The 21,075-nt window shown below is 48.9% G+C and overlaps 1 protein-coding gene across 6 annotated transcripts; it reads left to right on the plus strand.

Moving 5' to 3' along the window:
* The first annotated feature begins 874 nt into the window (after positions 1-874).
* Positions 875-17,494, plus strand: PIGZ (phosphatidylinositol glycan anchor biosynthesis class Z). 6 transcript variants are annotated; one of them, XM_064494081.1, is made up of 6 exons: positions 875-1,702; positions 2,120-2,172; positions 7,440-7,544; positions 10,542-10,850; positions 12,752-12,963; positions 15,690-17,494. In XM_064494081.1, the coding sequence occupies exons 5-6, from the start codon at positions 12,840-12,842 to the stop codon at positions 17,255-17,257; spliced, it is 1,692 nt and encodes a 563-aa protein (XP_064350151.1). In that variant the 5' UTR covers positions 875-1,702; positions 2,120-2,172; positions 7,440-7,544; positions 10,542-10,850; positions 12,752-12,839; the 3' UTR covers positions 17,258-17,494. The 6 variants fall into 6 exon arrangements, with proteins under 6 accessions (XP_064350151.1, XP_031309773.1, XP_064350142.1 ...); XM_031453913.2 differs by lacking the exon at positions 2,120-2,172 and adding an exon at positions 2,947-3,092; XM_064494072.1 differs by lacking the exon at positions 2,120-2,172.
* Positions 17,495-21,075: the final 3,581 nt, after the last annotated feature.

Below are 21,075 nucleotides of genomic sequence, written 5' to 3' on the forward strand. Positions count from 1 at the left end.
CTGTACCAACTGAGAACTTAGTCCCTCTCCACGCAGGCGGAGGGCAGAGAAAGGAGGAAATGAAGCTGGTTCCAGCACAGGCTCCACATCTGTCTTCCCGTTTCCTACAGGGTCTAGTCCTGATTACAGATGTTGGCAATGAGGAGGAGGAAGATGAAAGAGGAGGGGTGACCGGAGGAAGGGAAGCTGGGCCCTGACCAGTGATGAGAAGGCCGCAGGGTTACTTGGTTACATCTTGAGGCTTAGGCTCTCATACCAGGCTTCTCTCTCTCATGTAAGATCTGTGTATCCATCTGAGTTTTTCAGAGGTACACAAGTATTACTTTGATTTAAAATGTAGATTAAAGCAGTAAAGAGTTCAATTTGGCAACTAGAGACGAAGATCCCCAGGGAGCAGGGGGCCTGAGGGCGGGGCAGACAGCACCTTCCCCCTGGGCCAGAGCGGGGGAAATGAGCCTTTTTCTGTGCTGCACTCAGTACTTAAAATTTATGGTACTTACAGTATATAAATAATATCTCAACAAAGTAGGTATTGGGTTTGTTTGTTTGCTTGCTTGCTTGCTTTTTGTTTTGTGTGAGGGCTGCTGTGAAGCATGAAAGGGAATACAGGTGAAGCGTTTCTGCTCAAGACGTTCCAAAAAACATCTGACTTGGAATGAAGGGCGAGAGGCTCTCTAGGCCAGGTCAGCCTCCCCCGGGAAGCTTAGTAAAACACTCCTCCGCCAGGGGGCAGTGTCGAGTCGGCCGGCCACCACGCTCGTTCTGCAGTCTCGGGCGTGGGCGTGGGAGGCGAGGAGCCCCGCAGTAGCGCGCCGAGCTACGCCCTGGAGCCCGCGAGTGGGAGGCGTTCACCTGCGGAGGGACCAGGAGGGGTGGTTCCAGCGCCACATCCCAGCGGCGGGCTTGGCTGCCCGCACTTGCGGGCGCGGCGTCCGGGAAGGGAGCCTGGGCTCTCGGGCGCACGGTGACCTCCTCTGGCCCCGGCTCGCAGGCAACTCTGGGCCAGTCACCCGCCCCCGACTTGCGGAATGCAGAGGAGGGGAGGCAGCACCCGCCGCTGGACTGTTTCCAGGACCAAATGCGCGGCGGCCGGCCGCTGCCCGGAAGGAGCTGCTTCGGGCTGAAACCGAACCCGCCTCTCCAGCGCCAATTCCCAAACAAGGCCGGCAGATCCTCGCCGCAGCGCCTTTCCTCCCGGACCTGCTCCACTCCACATGTCCCCAACACACACGTAGAACTCAGAAATTTTCCTTTTGAATGACAAAAGAAGTATGGCCTAGAAATGTTCTGCTTAACCGTCCCTCGTACTAAAAAGGCAGCTCACCAGGCGTGGCTCGCCAGGGAGGGGGCTGCTAGGGGAATGACCCGGAATGCGGGGAGGGGAAAGACCAGCCACTGCTCGGCTTGCCATGGCCTAGGGGACACCGGGGGCCCTCCGTCATCCCCTAACCGAGGCCACAGCCGGGGCCTCAGGGGACGCCTTCAGCGGCCCCGCCCGCGGATGCGCTGGTCTCCGGCCCTCTCCGCCGCACCTCCGCCCCGCCTGCGCAATTCCCTGGCTGGGGCAGCGAGGCGGCCGCGCTGAGGACACGCCGCCCGGCTCCTGCCTTCTGGTCGGGGCGGCTCGGGATCCACCCTCTTTGGGGGCTCTCGCAGGGCCGGAAGCCGCCGGCGGGGCAGGTGCAGCCCAGAGCAGCGCGCGGTGAGTCGGGCGGAGCAGCTCGGGAAGAGTTGCTGGGGGGTCCAGGGTGGGGAGGAAGCTAAGGGCAGAGAGGACAGTTGTTTCCATTCCTACATTTGCTAGCTGCTGGAGACTGTGGAGGCAGGCCGGGGAGCTGTGGCCGTGCACATTCTAGCTGGCAACTTTCCCCAAATTAGGGTCCGCCGGCTCTGAGGACCCACTTGCCTCTCTAGGGGAGACAGGAGGCTGGTGGTGACGTTTTCTTGGGAAGGGGAAGGGAGGTTGTGGGTATACTCCACTTCAGAGCGCTAGCTTTGGGCCCAGAGGCCTATATTTGAATCTTCTCCTACTACCGACTGCTGTTCTTGGGTGGTCCCTTTTCTTTACTGAGCCTCAGTTTTCCCATCTATTAAATGGGTATATAATGCTACCTCCCAGGGTTCCTGTGAGAATGAAACCAAAAGACGCTGCAAAATGCTGAGCACGGAACTGTGAGTACACATAGGTCCGCATTTAGCAGAGAAGAATCGCCACTTCTATCCTTGCGCGGTGCACTTTGGGCCAGGCCTGCCCTCTCAAGGGTGACAGGATGGCTTTCCTGCCCAGGAGTCACATGGGGGCACGTACAAGAGCAAAAGCCCTGTGGCCAAGGATGATCCTGGCGACCTTGCGGCGCTCTGGTTGGTGGCTGCCCTGGCCTTTGCTTGGTACCACGATATGGCAAGGACAATTGCAGGTTTCCTTAAGGACATCCTTCACCCTTCCTTCTTAAGCGTTATTCTTAACCCCCAGACACCTTCGCCTCATAAAAGTGGGAGCAGCTGTCAAAATTATTAACACCTGAAGACTCCCTGCTACAGAGCAGAGTTCCCATTTTGCAGGTGGGAACTGTGAGGTCACAGATGGTTACGTGATGTATCCCAGTTAATGGAGATAACTTAGTCTCTTCCACTCTCCCTTATGTGTGTTTAATGCTGTGTGTTGCATTCTCTGTTAATCAGAGAGTAAACATAGGCCCGTTTGGGCAGCCAGAGAAGGAGGCACCAGGGTCAGACATTGCAATGCTTTCAGGATGGGGCGCCCTACAGGGTTTACTGCGGCCCCCAGGGTTGACGTAAGGAAGAAATACGACACCAAATTCAGGAAAGCCACTCTCACCCTCTGCCCCTGGAATGGACCCTGGAGTTTGGAACAAGATCTTGCTCTTGAGGAAAATGGTCCTTGCGCGTTTCGAGCCGAAGAAGACGCCTTTGGCTGTTGCGCAGGGTCCCCCTTCTCCAACACTCCCGCCTACGCAGTCTTTAAAGCCTCCTCCGAATGCCGGATCCGGAGAAGGAACTGAATCTTGGGCCTGCCGCCTTTTCCCGTAAGCAGCGACCCGGTGGTCTTGTCAGGAAGTTTACGTTTGAAGGTAAAGACGGGTTTTTTTTGTTTGTTTGTTTTTTAATTTTATGGGGTTTTTTTGGAATGAGCCACAGCGATGGCTGCCATTCTGGACCATGCTCATTCAGTTGTGTCCCCAGAGCACGGTGCTCCGCGTACAAAGGGCGCCAGAGAAAGGTGGACCACCGAGAGCCAATCACTGATTCAGCGAGAAAGTAAAGTGTCTCTTCCCATCCTCTCGTCCCACGGATACGATGTCTTCCCCAGCTCCCCCCGCTCCCGGCCGTAGTGGTTTCCGCTTCGCTGTATCCCTGCCACTAAGATGGTCTGTCCCTGCTGCCTGCCGTCAGACATCCCCCGGCACACGCGCAGGATGCCCCTGTCTGTGGTTATCAGCACGCACTCCCCTGCCCCACAGTCCTGTCTCCGCAGACCTGGGCGCTACCCCTTAATTCTAAAGCCCCCTGCTCCCCCACCCTCGCTGGGCTGTGGGACTTGCAGGATTTGGACCCTCGCGGGGCTCATTCTGTGCGCTTATATGCATAAATAGCAGGTTCGCATTCTGACTGGGTTTAGGTGAGTAGTTGCCACGCCCCATGGTGTGGGCTCCACCCCCTGGAACGCTGGCGAGAGGCGGCCACGAGGCCTCAGCCTTGCTGGATGAGCAGCAGGTGGGCCTCTTTCTGGAGAACTCCCGCACTTAATTCCAGTGCCCGCTATGTCGCCACCTCCTCCGGGGATCTCTGAATCTGTCCTTGACCCTGGCCCCGCAGTGGGCGCATCCAAGTGGACTGGATGAATCTGAATGGATCCCAGACCTGGGGGACTTAAGCCAGACAGGACAGAGAAGGAGTCAGAGCACCAGCGGCCAGTGCAGGGCGCAGCACAAGGCCTGGCACAGGGTGCTCTGAAAATGGGATTTGGGAGGGTGTCTTGGGGATCCAGGCAGTTTTTAAAATCTGTCTTCACTGTAGTGAAGTACCCTGAAGTAGGCACTATTCTTATCCTCATTTTACAGAGAGATTAAGTGTTCTTTCACCATGACAGAGCAAGAATTTGAAACCAGGTCTACCCAATGCCGAAGCTTGTCTTAACCTCCTTATTATAAGCATACCTGCAAAAGAAGCCATGTGAGCAAAGATGCTGAGATGAGAAAGAATGCAGAATAGAGGAGGAGACTACCGAAAAAAAAAAAACAACAACAAAAACGTAGTTTCTGGAGCACCCAGCTCTGTCCACAAAGAGGCAGGAGTGAGGCTGGAGAGGATGCTGGAGAGCCTTGTAAGCCAAAACAGGAAAGGGGACTTGGTCCTGAGGGTGATGAGGACCAACCCCCCCCCCCCCCCGAGGTTTTATACAGGAGAGTAATGCACTCTCTCTGGCTGCAGTTAGGAGGGTGGGTGCAGGTTGGGGAGGGAAAGCAGAGAGGTAACTGCAGTCTACTTTAGATCTAGCTTCTCAAGGTGTTTCTCATTATACACACATAGAAAATGATTACTTTTGTATGACACACTGGGGTAATAAAGGGGGCTGTTTGCAACTAGAGGCAATCAATCCAGGGGCTCCAGACACCTGAAGACCCTGCACAGCCACCCCTAGGGCTGAAGACTCTCGGGCAACATGTACCCCAGTCACAGTGGACCTGGACTCAGTAACAGTGAAGGATGAAGAACAATCCTGGATTCAAAGGATGATTAGAGAGCTAAGTTAGTATCACATCATGAGGCATGAAGATGGAAGATAACACTTGGGTCTCTGGACTGAATAACTGGATAAACTAGTTCTCTCACTGCTGCAGGGAATATGGGGCCAGGGCTGGTTGATAGGGAAATTATGCCTTCTTTCTAGCTGCCCTGTGTTTGAGGGACGTGCAGAAGCCCAACACGCAGTGGATCAGGCTCTGGAGTCAGACTGAGTCCAACTACTGCTTTCATCAGCCTCCTGGTTCTGTTGCTTTGAGCAAAAAACTTGATCTCTCTAAACCTATCCATTCATCTACAAGATAGGGATAAGAATAGAATTATAGGTTTGTTATGAGAATAAAATGAAATAATGTACAGTGCCTGGAACATCATAAGTATCTAAAAATGGCAATTCTATTTGTTATTATTTATTATTATCAGTAAATCTGAAGCTCAGAAAAGAAATAATTTCAAAAATCATCAAAAGGAAATTGAAACCGTGAGAATAAATGAGATGACCCAAAGAGTGTGGATGATGAGAAGGGAGGAAGTTGAAGACCAGGAGCACTGACATTTCAGGGGTGAACAGAGGAAGGGGTGCCTAAGAAGATATAGAGAAGAAGGAGGAAGACCATCAGAGCCTGACGTCATGGAAGCCACATGTCACAGCTACACAGCTGATCTTCTTTCTCACTTCCTCCTCCCTAAGAGAACCTGATGTTGTGAGGATAAGCACTCTGGATGTCTGTGTGCCTCAAAGTAGCCCACAGCCCCAACTCCAAATCAGGAAGTGAGTCCCCACTGGAAATCCCATTTCCCTTGCCAGTGATTGGTTTAGGAAGGTGTATTTGATACCTTTCTGGCCAATGGGACTGAGTGGAAAGTCTGCTGGGGGACTTCTGGAAAAGATTCCTTTGATTTAAAGAAATGCACATGCAAATCAAAACCATGATAAGAAACCACTTCACACCCACTAGGATGGCTGGAGTCAAAAAGCCAGACTAATAATGAATGTTGATCAGGATATAGGAAACTCAGAACCTTCATACTGCTGGTGGGAAGCCACTTGGAAAACAATCTGGCAGTTCTTCAAATGATTAAACACAGAGTTACCATATGACCCAGGAGTTCCATTCCTACGTATGTGCCAAGGGGAGTGGAAATGTTACGTCCACACAGAAACTTCTACACAAATGCTTATAGCAGCATTATTCATAATAGCCAGAAGGTTCAACTCAAATGTCCATCAACAGTTGACTGGATACACAAATGTCGTCTGTCCATAAAATGGAATAGTATTTGGCCATAAAAAAGGATACAGTACTGATACATACTACGACATGGATAAACCTTGGAAACATTATTCTAAGTGAGAGAAGCCAGCCACAAAAGACCACATACTGTATGATCCCATTCATATGAAAGTCCAGAACAGGGAAATTGATAAAGACAGAAAGTAGATTAGTGGTCCCTTAGGACTGGGGTGGTAGCAGGGGGATGGGGAGTGATAAGTAAAGGATATGAGGTTTCTTCTTGAAGTGATGAAAATGTTCTAAAATTGCTGATGGTGATGGTTGCACATATCTGTGAATAGACTAAAAACCAGTGCACTGTACAAATTAGTGAATTATATGATACGTTAATTATATCTCAATAAAACTGTTAAAAAAGAAGTAACAACAAAAAAAGACATATGTAAAAAATACAGACTCTTCTTCTCAACGTTGTCTTGTTTGGTTGGGATGCGGGGAGTGTACCAGCCATCTTGCTACCAGCATGAGGGAGATGTCTGCACAAGGAGACCGGCAGAGTCGCGAGGATCACGGAGAAGCAGCAGAGGAGCCCTGGCAGTAGCAAGCTCTGCTTGTCTTGTTACGTGGCAGGATGAATTGTTTATGCCAGACTGAATCAGAGTTTTTGTTGTTGATGTTATTTCCAAATAACTAAGTACTTTAATCACCAAGAGGTTTAATATAGGAAAGTGGCTTCTTATGAAAACCTCAAGGGTGCTAGATGGTCAGGCTCAAGCTGACCCTCCAGGAATGACTCTTAGAAGCAGCAAAACTGACCCACTATGGGAGCTACCACCTCTCCCCCCCGTGTCAGGAGTCGGGGACACAGCAGGCCACCCCTGGAACTACTGAATTCAAGAACATGGTACATTACTTGTGTTCCAAGGATCGGAAAGCCGTAGTCAAACCATCATAGCTGCCTTCAGCAACCACGAAGCTGGTGAATGAACCTGGAACTCTGCTTCAGGAAACTCACCCATCTCCTTGACCTTACTTGCCAGCAGAAAACAAGGCAGCAGGAGGATGGCTTTCCTGACTTCCACCTTCCAGATATCTCCCCCCAATGCCCATGCCCTTTGCTCTCTATTCCCGCTTGCATCTCTGCTCTTCTATCTGGAACCACTTTTCCTCCTGCCTGCTATGTATTTGTGTACATGTCTACATGTGTATATACATATGTATCTCCTTTTGAGTGTGCTGGGGGTCTGCTTGTGAAGGCCTTTCACGCTTAGTTTACCTGAAAATATCTTTGTTTTGCCCTCATTCTTGGATTGTTTTCCTTAGACATAGAAGATAGACTGTTAGTTATTTTCTCTTCTTTTTCTCTTGTGTTTGTTTTAGTTTCTGTGGGAAAGAGGGCAGCATGTGTCTGGGTCATTTGATAGTTCCCTTTCCCCACAGGGTGGATGAGATCGTGGGCCACAGCCAGGGCCTAGAAGGCCTCCCATCACGGAGACAGTGGAAGAAATCAGAACGATGGGACACATGGTCAAGGTGGAAAAGCAGGTGAGTGTGGCGTGGAGTTTTGCTGGTGTGGCAGAGTTGGTCATTTGTCAAGAAGCTCTGGAAGGCCTCGGGGACGAGGACAAGGGGAGGGTACGCTTCTCAGGCCACAGCCCAGAAACGCCCCTGCCCCCTAGGGAGGCACAAGCAGTGACCACACATCCCCTGTCCGACTGACCTGTAGTGATTTCCTTTTAGCATATGAATCTTCTTATCCATGAAGGCCTGTTGCCTACAGCTGCTTCTGATACCAAATTATCAGAGTTTAGAATGGGAAATAGAAGCCCGCAGAAAAAGAATCTAAACAGGGAATCCAATACTAAGTCATCAGGTGAACTGGAAAGATGGGCTATAGTTCGGTCTTCCAGGGAGGACTCTGAACACCCAGAAGTGACTCACCGGAGGAGTTACCATTTGTGTGGCAGTTAGGCAAGTGTAAAGGCTACCTTAGAACTCAGTCGGATTTAGTGACACAGCAATATTGCTGAGAATCAGGATGAATCAGGATGCCACCATAACTGCAGTTGCCCCCAAAGCTGGACTGGACACTGGAAAGCTGCTGCAGGAAACCCCATGAATCCATGCTCTTGTTTGCCAGGAGGAAACAATGAAAACTGCAGGAATAGGGCTTGTGTCACATCTGCTTTCTAAATTCTTTAAATCTAATGTGCATAACCCAACTTCAAGGGATCTACAAAATGTAGCTTTTTGTTTCCCAGCCTTTTATAGTATGCAAAGAGACTCTGGAAGGAGATCAGAATCGTGGAGGGATCCCTGTTGTCAAATGGCAGGCAGTGTAGGGGCCTGAAGTGGCCACTGGTTTGACAATTAGAAAAACAACAAGGCTCTAGAGAGGGCAGTGGTGGTGAGAAAAGCCAAACTGTATTGGGTAGAACAGTTAACAAGGCATGAGGACTGAATTCTGTGAATGTGGATGGCTTGAGGTTTCCTGTGAAGGGAAGAGGAGAGGGAGGCAGTGGCTAGAGGGCACATCCAGTCTCAAGGAGAGTTTGGGCTGGATCTTTCTCTGAGAATGGTAGAGAATCAAACACGTTTATGGATGGAAGGGGAAGTTCCAACTGAAGAGAACAGAGAGAGCAAGTAGATACATAAAGGACGGAGAGCTTGCAGCTGGTGGAAGGGATGCTTGCTTTCCATAGAAAGATGTTCATGATATTTTGCTAAGTGACAAAAGAATATTATAAAGCAAACATTGTATGATTCCTTTTCTGGTTTAAAAATATGTGATACTTTAAAAACACTCACTGAATTGTCGGATAGCCTTCATAGAGACAAAACTCAATTCCATTGTTGCAAGGGCGGCACCACTGAGCTGGAGCAGCACAGCCAATGGCATTGGCTTGGGCAGGATAAGAGTGGGAGAGGGTGGGATGGAGGATGGCTGACTTGTACTCTCCATTCGGCCACAGACTGGCTCGCTCCATAGGCCTCACACTCAAGTCATGATCTCAACTCAGCCACCTTTCCAAGCAGGCTGCCGACAGTTCTTGAACCAGCTTCAGAAGCCTAGGCATAGCATCTCCCCATCCCATCCACCCTCAACAATCCTGGAGATATCCAGGTTTCCATAGTAGTCTGGGGCCACATCCCGAAAAGGCACTGATGTGATTGCAGTACAGTCCCCTGATGTGTCCTGTTACCCCCAAATCATGGCCACAAAGTTTCACTGACCAAGGCTGTCTCATAAGTACAAGACTTCCTTGAAAATAACTTGATATGGCTTAAACTAACTTAGCTTTTCTCAAACTCCATATTATCTCTCAACATGACAATTTATTATGCCAACCATATGAGTGTATGTATATATGATATTTATACATATATACATATGTATATAAATACTCTATCCTGTGTTATTATTGTATGTGCATTATAAGTCTGGGACCATTTTTAATCATATCATTGGCTTCAGGCTTTTCTTTTATTTTTGGGGGGAAGTGGTGCCTAATTATGTGAATTCAGGCTGAGAAACCTATATGAGGGTAGGCTCATGGACCTAGCTGATAAACAACAGTAAAAGGGTAAATAAGTTTTAGTATATTCATCCAATGAAATAACACATTGCAGTGAAAGGCTATGCATCTGAGAGGATTAACCCTGCACCGGAAACTGTAATGGAAAACTCCCCTGAAGCAGCTGTCTTGCAAGACAAGACTGTGCTGATTCTCTTCAGGGCCACCCCCACCACTCCTTTTGCTTCCAGGCATATAATTAGACTCAAGTCCCCACAGGTCCCTAAAGGTGAGGTATAACCCACAAGGACATGTGCTACACACCAAAAAACTGCATGATTTTCCCAGTTTATACAGACAGTGAGCTGGGGAATATGAGATTGGAATGTTAGAGGAGTGTTATGTAAAACCCGCTCACCAGCCGCAGGAAGGTGCAAAGCACACAGTTCTCACCATGACACATCCCTCCCACCCTTGCAGCCTCACCCCACCCAGCCTGGAAGAGAAGAGAAGGACCATGACCCACCTTTACCAGTACTTTTCCTAGTTCCCTGGATCAGACCAGCTTGTCATATGCCCAGCCCTGAACCAATCAGTGTGGCCAATGGAATGAGAAATGTTATTTGGCTTAAACCATTGAGGGTCGATACCTGGGTCTGGGGATAGGATCAGATCCCAAGCTGCATAGCTGAAAATTGGTGGTAGAGGGTGAGAAGTATAGTTCTCAGGAGGAATTCGGTGTGCTGTTACCTGGAAAGGGAATAGATGGTGGGCACTAAACAGATGTCCCCTGGCTGAATTTCCTGTTGCTGCAGAGGGAAAGCAGTGCAGACTTAGGATCCAGGCTTGTTCTGTAACGACTCACATCAGGGCAGGGCAGGCTGGGTTTCTGTGTTCTCAATCAGTGTAATGGATTTGATATTTTATTCTAACCATGTAAAAGCTCTGTACTTATAGAAACATTTCAAACACATGCATAAATGTATCTAGACAGTTGGACTAAACCAAATCCCGTTTATTTTTATAGCCAGTCGAAGTGCTGATTTGGAGGCTGTCCTAGTGCTGGAGGAGGGGATGTGGTCGCTGGTTGACTCCAAGCTGGACCCAGGAAACTGAAAGCCCATCCCCAACCCCATCCTTGGAATGTGTGCTCCGCTTGCCTTCCTCAGGCCAGAAGCTGCCCAAGGACACAGCTTTGAGACAGTCGTGTGGTGTTGAGACCATCTGGATGGCATACAGGATGAAGCCCAGTTAAGGGCTCTATATAAACTTTAAGATTCTGGCAGGCGGGTGCGGAGATCTGTTCATCTTGTAGCGGCCACCCAAGACAAGCTTGGTAAGTATGTTCTCTTGCTTATTAAACCTGCCACCCACCAATCTGCAGTAGTCTGCCTCTTTCTTCAGTCTCTCCCTGCCTTTTGCCTTTGGGGCCAGTTCAGAAGCTCCCAATGAGGTTGTGAACTAATACCTAGAGTGTCTGGAGCAACTTGATTTTATTATTTGTGCCTCAACTAGAAGTGGTAACAGCAACCTCCCACTGATCACCTGTACAGGCAAGCTCTGTATACTAAGTGCCCTCCACGCATCAGCTCTAAACCTCCCTCAACCCTATGAGCTTGATATCATCTGACTTTCCCGACAAGGAACCCGAGGTTTGGGGATACAGGCAGCTTGCCCGAGCTAACACAGCTAATAATGGCAGAGCTGGGCTCTGAACCAGGCCTGCTGGACTGTGAAGTTTGTTCTCTGTGATGGGTACCATGCTTTCCCCCTACCCCTAACCCCACCCCACACCCCCGCCCCATCCTGCAGCCTGCATATTGGCTATTAATGAAAAAAAAATTCAGATTCAACCTTTGCAACCTAGTGCTAAGTTTTACCTCATCTTCTATCTGAAAACTCTACTCTAAAATTCAGGATATTCACTGGCTCTGGAAAAATAGTCCGTATGATTCAGTTGCAACGTTAGAGCAGAGGCTGCAAAATTTATCTTTTCAGCTCCATGAGGTTTTAGTATCAAGAGGCTCCTTTTCAGCATCTGCCAGATTCCTATTCTGTTGCTTCACTCTGTCGTGTCTCCTCTGTTATGACCTGATATCACGCCTGCGAACAAAAGCTGTTTAAGGTCAGCCTTTAAAATATCAAAGTTGAGAAGTCAGGGAACAGTTGCCGTGTGTCTCTGGGGGAGCAGCAAACACAGTCAGCCTTGTTTTTCTGTTCACCCGAGATAATACATTGGTGTTGATAAAAAATGTCCATCATGCAGTGGGCTCGTGTTCCTACTGGTCTTTGAGTTATAGGAGTGAGAATCCCCATCAGGAGGAGTCTGCTGAGGCTGCTGTAACAGGATACCCCAGGCTGGGTGGCTTATAAACAACAGAGCTTTATTTCTCACGGTTCTGGAGGCTGGACGTCTAAGATCAGGGTGCCAGCATGATGAGGGCCCTCTCCCTAGCTCAGAGCCCGCACTTTCTCACTGTGTCCTCACATGGTGGCAGGGGTGAGGGAGCTCTTTTACAAATGGCTGGTGTCTCTTTTTCAAGAACACCAATCCCATTCGTGAGGGAACCACCCTCATGACCTAAGCAGCTCCCAAAAGTCCCACCTCCTGGTACCATCACATTAGGATTTCAACATATACATTTGGGAAGGGGTTGGGCACAAACATTCAAACCATAGCGGTAAGTTTCCATCACCTTCCAAAAGGGAGGTTCCAGGATGTTGGAAACTTGGAGGGAGTGACTGGAGACAGTGGGGTCAAATGTAGTTCATTTTTGCAGAGAAATGGATGGAAGCTGTTGAGGTTCCTAAGTTTTCAGAAGTGTAAGAACCAGGCTGCAATGCTGGTTTGTGGATAGGAGCTGGTGAATAGGATGGGGCTGTGAGACCCAGATATGGAAGGTACCCTCATCCTACTTGCACATGTCATATACAGACACTTAACAAAATGTCATATTAGCAAATGTATTTAGCAAATGTCAAATTTAAACACTTAGCCAACATGGTTAGCAAGCAACTGGGTTACTCAACAGACGCCTCAGTTTCCCCATCTGTAAAATGGAGATAATAAGGCTCACTGTCCCAGACTGTGGAAAGGGTTAAATGAGATCTGTATGTAAAGTTCCTGGCATTTAGCAGGGCTTAGTAAATAGCTGCTATTTTTATCAACATTTTGAGTTTGTTCAGACAATTAAACATATAATTTACATTATAATGACTAACAAATGTTATCCTCAGCAGATGCAGATCTCTGGAACCAGAATAGCATCTGTAGCAGCTGAAGTCATCCTAGGCTCTTGGCCCAGTGTCTTGGGAGCCATTTGAGATGAAGATGGCAGCCAGGGTGCTGTGGGGCAGCCTCAGCCTCCTCCGCCTGGTGTGGTGTCTCCTTCCGCAGACAGGCTATGTGCACCCCGATGAGTTCTTCCAGTCACCCGAGGTCATGGCAGGTAAAGTTCCCCATGTGTGGTTAAGATAAGTTGCAACAAAGTCTGATTGAAGAGCTGATTGGATATTTAGTGTGGAGGGAGAAAAATATGCAGGTAAGCAGTAAATCCACCAGCCTCTCTGGCATAAGAACTTAGGAGTGGGGCTTCACATCTCCTTCCTGAATGGTGACATTGACCTTCTAAATGATACCAGTGAAATGCCAGCCTCTTTGATGTTTTCCTGCTGATACCAACAGTACAGGTCATTCAGAATGAAAGGTGATTTGGGCTTCTCAGTGGAAGGATTTTGGAGTTGGGCTTCCCCAGTGGTTGCAGAAGCTTACACAGGGATGTAATATAAAATAATGAAACTTTTCTTCCATACGTTCATGTGATGGCTGGCGGAACCCAGACCTAGAATGCTCACTTGTTAGAACTTATCTTCTACATGGTATAGGACATATCATGAAGTTGGTTGCCAGATACCTTGAGGCTTTTCAGATACTGTGATCACGAGGCTTCCTCCTCATGGTTCAAGATGGCTGCTTGAGCTCCAGCCATCAAGTCTAAAACTAAGTCTTTCCAGCCACCAGAGAAGAGATGGGCATGCCTGCTCTCTTTAAGGGCTTATTTTGAAAGTCATACTTTTTGCCCATTTCCATCCCATTGGTCAGAATGTATCATGTGACCACACCTAGCTGCAAAGGGAAGCTGAAAAATATAGTCTTTATATGTGACCAAATGCCCAGCTAAAGAGACCAAGGAAGAAGGAGCAAATGGATACTGGGGAGACATCAGCTATCTCTGCCACAGGGCTCAACAGGTGGATTTGGTTTTAAAGCTGAAAGGCCCAGTCTTCTTTTCTACCCCTGTTTTTTTGTTGCTGTTTTTTTAACCTGAGCCAGTAAAAAGCAGCCAGATTGATCTGATCTTAGATTTTCTATTTCCCTTTCACCTTCTGACATAGAGAAAACTGCCAAAAGGCTGGAGGAGTAAGATGGAGATGTAAAGAGCCTTAAACAATCAGCAGTGTTATCAAGTGTGCGATGCTGTGGGGCTTGGAGCTAAGATGCAGAAATTAAGAGTTTATCTCCCTCACCCTTACCCTTCAGAGCTCTGGGACAGTGGGGCACAGGGTCATGACTAGCCCCAGGCAGCAAGTAATTTTAATATAATTTTACTGCTTGAATACACTCTTCTTATTAAAAAAAAAACCCTAAGAATTGTTTTGTCTATAAAACTAAAGTCACTTGTGACCATAACCACAGTTGCTCATTCTCCTCCCCCATCCTCGTGCTGCCTGTCCAATCAGGCAGTCACAATCACAGAGGTGCATGTTTAACTCTGACTTTGGAACTTTAGAACTCCTAGAAGAGGAATGCAGCCTCCCACTGCTCCTCCCCAGCCATCTTGTCCAGGGCACGTTCTCACCTCACTTCCCAGGTGTGGGGCCTTGGAAGGGCAGAGCTCCCCTGATTCATTTCTGCTGCGTAACAAACCATCAGAAATCTAGAGCTTAAAACTCTTAGCTCACATTTCCGTAAATCAGAAGTCCAGCCTGGGCTCTCTGTTCAGGGTATCACAAGGTATGGGCTGATTTCTTGTCTGGAAGTTCTGGGGGAAGTCTGCTTCTAAGCTCATTCTGGCTGCTGGACAATTTTAGTTTATTGAGGCTATAGAACTAAGTCCCATTTCCTTGTTTGCTGTCAGCCAACGGCTGCTCTCAGCTCCTAGAGGCCACCCACATTCCTTGCCAATGGCCCCCTTCATCTTTGAGGGGGTTGTTTGTTTTAGTTGATTTACAACATTAGTTTCAGGTGTATAGCAAAGTGATTCAGATATATATATGTATCTGAATATATATGTATGTATGTGTGTGTGTGTGTATGTATGTGTGTATATATATATATATATACACACACATACATACATATATATATATATATATATATATATATATATATATATATACTGCCGATTCTTTTCTATTAAGGGTTATTACAAGATATTGAATATAACCCCTTGTGCTATACAGTAGGTCCTTGTTATTTATCTGTTTTACATATAATAGTATGTGTATGTTAATCCCAAACTCCAAATTTATCCCCACCCCCCCTTTTCCCTTTGGTAACCATAGTTTGTTTTCTTTGTCTGTGGGTCTATTTCTGGCTTGTAAATAAGTTCATTTGCATCATTTTTTTTAGATGCCACATACAAGTGATACCATTTGATATGTCTTTGTCTGATTAACTTAGTATGATCATCTCTAGGACCATCTATGTTGCTGCAAATGGCATTATTTCACTCTTTTTATGGCTGAATGATATTCCATGGTGTATATATACCACATGTCTTTTTTATCCAGTCATCTGTTGATGGACATTTAGGTTGTTTCCATGTCTTGGCTATGGTATATAGTGCTGCTATGAACAATGGCCCCCTCCATCTTTAAGCCAGCAAATCCTTCTCGTCTTTGATGTCCTCTTCTGCCACCAGGTGGAGAAAACTGATTTAAAGGGCTCCTGAGATTTTGTCACGCGCACCCAGGTTATCTCCCTATCTTAGGATCAGCTGTCCCAGGCAACGTGACCTAATCACAGGAGTAAAATCCATCATCTTCCCAGTCCCAGGAATTATGTTGGGGCTTGGACAGTAGAGGGCTGGGAAACCATGATGGCCATCCTAGAATTTTGTCTATCACATTCTCTGAGCTTGGACCTGGCTCACCCCTGCTTCTCTCTCTGCAGAGGACGTCCTGGGCATAGAGGCTGCACGGCCATGGGAGTTTCACCCCAGCAGCCCCTGCCGCACGGTGGTCTTCCCACTGCTGACCTCTGGCTCTGCCTTCTGGCTGCTCAGGCTCTGGGAAGAGTCGGGGGCATGGCCTGGCCCAGTGAGTGGCTACGTGCTGCTGGTGGGGCCCCGACTCCTCCTTACTGCCCTCTCCTTTGCCCTGGACATGGCTGTGTACCACCTGGCCCCATGCTGGGGGGCGGAGCGCTGGAACGCCCTGGTCCTGCTGTCTGGTTCCTACGTCACCTTGGTCTTCTACACAAGGACCTTCTCCAATGCCATCGAGGGACTGCTCTTTGCGTGGCTGCTGGTACTGGTATCCCCCCGTGCAGCCTGGACCCCTATACCCATGAAGCCTGCTCCAGGACCGTGGTGGCAGAGCTGGCTTCTTGGGGGCATTGTGGCTGCTGGCTTCTTCAACCGGCCCACCTTTCTGGCCTTTGCTCTAGTCCCCCTCTTCCTCTGGGGAACTTATGGAGCCACAAACTCCAGCTTGAAGTCACTGACCAAGGAAGCCCTGGTGTTGCTCCCAGGGGCAACCCTCACAGCAGCAGTGTTTGTGGCTGTGGACAGCTGGTATTTCTCCAGTCCATCTAGATCCAGTACCCTTGTCCTTACACCTGCCAACTTCTTGCACTACAACCTGGATCCTGTAAACCTGGCGAGGCACGGCACGCATATGCGGCTCACTCACCTGGCAGTCAATGGCTTCCTGCTCTTTGGGGTGCTGCACGCCCAGGCCCTGCAGGCTGCGTGGCAACAGCTACAAGCCTGCCTCCAGGCCTTCGCACCAACGGGCTTCCCGAGGATGCTGGGCGCCCGGAGCCTGCGGTCCTGCCCCAGGTCTCACCTCCTGCTCCTCTACTTCATGCCCCTGGCCCTGCTGTCTGCCTTTAGCCACCAGGAGGCTCGGTTCCTGATCCCTCTCCTGGTCCCCCTGGTTCTGCTTTGTAGTCCACAGAGCCAGCTCGTGCCCCACAAGGGCACTCTGGTCCTCTTCAATGCCCTGGGTGCCCTCTTCTTTGGCTGCCTGCACCAGGGGGGCCTACTGCCTGGCCTGGGGCACTTGGAGCAGGTGGTTCACACTCCCATGCTCCCGCAGGTACCTACCCACTACACGCTCCTCTTCACCCACACCTACATGCCCCCCCGGCACCTCCTACACCTCCCAGGCCTGGGGTCGCCTGTGGAGGTGGTGGACATGGGTGGGACTGAGGACCGGGTCCTGTGCCAAGCCCTGAACAGCTTCATCAGACAGCCGGCCTGCCAGGTGGCTGGTGGGCCATGGCTCTGCCGTCTTTTTGTGGTGACCCCTGGCACCGCCAGGCCCGCTGTGAAGAAGTGCAGCTTCCCCCTCAAGAATGAGACACTCATCTTTCCTCACGTGACCCTTGAGGACCCACCATCCCTGTCCTCCCTGCTGAGTGAGGCTTGGAGGGACCTTCTCAGCCTTCACATCCTGGAGCTGGGGGAGAAGCCTGACAATATGACAGGAAGTCCACTGCCCAAGATTCAGCCATAGGTGAAGGTACCACTCTGTCTACATGGGTAGCTGGATGAGGACAGAGCCCTGACTCTTTTCCTTTCCAGAATTCCCACCGCTGTCTCTCCTGTGCACAGTCTTCAGCTGCTTCACCTTCTGAGTAAACTGACACCCATTTTCCCTCAAAGACCAAAGATCTGACCAACCACAGTCCTGATGCCAAGGTCCCCAAAGAATTGATATAATCAACAATGCCAAATGTCTGTCCCTGCCCTATTCCTTCCAGCCACTGTGATGTTTTAAATATATAAATAGTACCTGGTTGTGAAAGGAGACAATGATCTCCTAATGACATTCCTGAACGACCTCTCCCATACCTTCCAGGATGCCTTACCTCTTGCTGGCATGACAACCCTTAGGCCTCCTAGGTAACTGGAAGGAGGCAGTGTAGTGACGTAGAAAGAGCAGGTAGCTCAGATTCAGGGCACCTACTTCTAGTCCCTGGTCTGCTTACACTGGCTATGTGAGCTTAAGAAAGCCCCTTTCCTTCACCCAGCCTTAGTCTTCCAATCTGTAGGATGGATCAGAGCGTCTCTGAAGTGTCTGCCAGCACAGGAACACTGTGTCGTTCCTTAGCCTGCAGCATGTGTCCCCTGGCTAGAAAGGCATGTCTCTCTCAAAGCTCTTTAAGTATAGAAGTAGGTGTGGTGGTGTATTTTATGGCACTTCTGTGCCTGCTGTCTCATCGCTGTCTCTGGAACTTTTCTCCACACCCAGTCTCCTCTACTCCTGTCCTGAGAGAAGTAGTGGAACACTTCTCCATCTCACCTTTCAGAGATCGGGGAACCCAGATGTTCTCCCTCCTCTGCCAGCCCCAGGGGAAATGGAGACACCAGGCTCAGTCAGCATCGGTGGCCCTTGAGCACAAATCCTTAAGTGTGGTCTTGTTACTTTCCAAGCCCCTGTCTGAAGCTCCTCTTCATAAGATGGAGAGCAAACAACCCCTGCTGCCCTGGTGGAAGCCATCACACCTGGGCACGCTGCTCCCTCTGACACAGGGCACCCCAACTGGGACCCTCAGGGACTGTGGCACCAAGCCTGTCCTCATTCTGCCTCCTCACAGCCTTGACATCTCGTGAGAAGAGATGCCCAGGCCAGACAGTAGTGTGCTGGAGGTCAGCACAGAGCAGGAGACCAAACCTGTACGAATGACCAAACCTGAGCACTTTTCTAGCCCTTACTTCTGCTGCCTGAAGCCTGTGTCACCTGAAAGTTCCACTCCCACAAGTAAGCTGCCCTGATGCTGCTGCTGGGGTCTTAGTGCCACACGTTCCTCAGGACTCCAGCCCCTAGGGAGAAGAGTCAGTGGTATGCTGGTAAATGTTTAGCAGCCCCTTCTCTGGGGCAGAACAGCCCCAATTTGTAGCATTTGTCAGTTTCTGTGCTGTCAATACCCTCACCATGGCCACTTTCAAACTACTAAAATTATATTACCGAACTCTGAGTTGGGAGGAGATGCCAAGGGCCTCTCTCCTGAGTCAGTGTAAGCTGGCTGTAGCACACTCTGGAGAGTTCCCTCTTTTAGACTCTCTAGTACCCGTTCATGGTAGTTCCTTGTTCTTGTGGTTTATGTTTCTGTTTTGACCCTTAGATTGTCTTCCTACTGCTACTGGGCACCTGATAAGCACTTACTTGTTTACTTTGAAGCCAAAGATGGCTTTTCTGACTAACACTTAAAAACCAAGTGCCACTTGGAGACATCCTAGACTCTAAAAGTCCCAAATTCCTCTGGGATTCTTGGGACTTCTGTCTCTTCCCTCCCCAAGCTGGGTTCACAGCCTCAGAATTCCCTGGAGGAACAGCTGGCATAGCAGTCCACATAGATTGCAGTGGTCTGAGCTCTATCAAATTGATCTATAAAGTGTTGATATCTAGATTTGTGTGGCATTAAGGGGTGATTTAGAATTGCCCTGCAGGGTAGCGGAGTTTGTTGCTTCTCTGCTTCACTTTCTGGCAAAGCTTAGAAGAGCTTGAAAGGCATGCTGGGAGATTGCTGCCACTGGGGATGGTGGGAAGAATTTGTCCTGTTTCTTTGATAACAGGGTAACTGCTGAGATGACAAGCCAGTGACTACAGTGGAGGCTTCCCCAATGAAGCAGGGAGGCATCCAAATCACCTCTAGCTGGAGCAGAAAATGCCCAGTTTTCTGTCTCTGCTCTCAGACTTCTACAAAAATGGAGAGAACTTAGTCCTTACTTCTTCCACAAAAATATAAACAACTGCCTCCATCTCCTGCTTTCCTTCCTTTCTTACCAAATGGTCAGTTTGTCTAGAAGCTTCATTATTTCCTGCACTGTTTATATTGAGGGTAGGGGGTCTGGCTGGGGACTGTGAACATTCTGCCGCTGACACCCAGTTCCAGAGAGTCAGATTGACACCAATGAGGCAAACAAGGCAGTAGAATGAACAAGCTCCTAGGGCTCCTCACTGCCAAGCTCACAAGAGAATCCAGGGAATTGCCTTTGGTCTGGGAGAGGGAGGATACTAAACTAGAACTTTGGTCATGAGAAGAGTAGGACACTGGCCTCAAAGAGGATATTAAATAGAAGCACCTCTGATGGGAAGACTGGAGAACGGGCTATCAAATCAGAACTTTCACCGTTAGGAAAGTGGAAGAAAAGCTACTTTTACTTTTCTATCCCTGGGGAGGGGGTGTCTCTGGCCCTATCCGGCTCCCTCTGTGACTGGTGGAGAAGTTAGAGTATAAGTTCTAATGCTCACCAGCCTAAAAGCTTCTCCTGTGGCTTTGAGCTTTCTAGACTGCATGATTGTGTAGCCTGATTAAAGGGGATCAGAAATTCAGGAGGAAGCCTCAAATGACAGCATTTGTATACAATGGATTTCCTAATCATGGGTCTATTAGCTGTACCAGTCTTTAGATTGGATCCCAGACCCTCTAAAATAGGGACTAGGAATCCAGGTAGCTTGTTCCAGGTTAGGCAATAGTCCTAACGCCCAGTGGCAGGGAAAGGAGGCAGTGAAGGCCAGGGTAAATGCTGCAGCGAGCTATGATTAAGGACTTGGGCTCTGGAGTTAAACCTGTATCATATCCCACTCGGTAAGGCCTTGGGAAACTTAAGAAGTAGCCTGCACTTCCTCACGTGAAAGTGGTTGGAAGCAGTGAGATAACCCACACAAAGTGCAATTAGAAAATGCCAGCACAGAAGTACTCAATATGTGTTAAACTAGTATTATCAGAGGCCTACAGTCCCCAGAATCATAATCCACCTTGCCCGCTAAGTTCCACTCATACTGAAACCATGGGTAATGAGTCCCATCCATTTTACCTGCCTCCACCAATCAAGGTCATTTTAAGACTTGCACGTCCTTCAAGCAGCATGAAGCCTAAACAATGTTTGCTGGAGTTGTTTTCCAGGAACTTGCAGTCAGCTGTGTCTAATTCAAGCTGAACTAGTTAAGACTGGATAGGACCACTGACCCTCCAACTGGGCATGCGCCAGAGTCTGCTCTGACCTTTTGACATCAGAGGGCTGAAAACTCCACCCTCAGCTGGTGCTGAGTCTCCATTTTCAATGTGCAGAAGCCTGTAGCTTAGTTACAACTGTGTAGAACTAGATAACCACATCTTTCTCCAATTACCTTTCCCCACACCCCCCACCCCCTCAGACGGCCTTGCTTCTTTATAAATAACCTTGCCTTGGGGAAGAGTCTGAGATTAGTTCTCCCCTCTCCTTGCTCGGCTGCCTTGTGAATAAACTCTCTTTGCTGTAAACCTCTGCATCGCAGCATTTGGCTTGATAAGTGGGGAAAAGAATCTGGTCCAGTAACAATACCCA

This window comes from Camelus dromedarius, chromosome 2 (assembly GCF_036321535.1).
Source record: "Camelus dromedarius isolate mCamDro1 chromosome 2, mCamDro1.pat, whole genome shotgun sequence".
Taxonomy (NCBI): Eukaryota; Metazoa; Chordata; class Mammalia; order Artiodactyla; family Camelidae; genus Camelus; species Camelus dromedarius.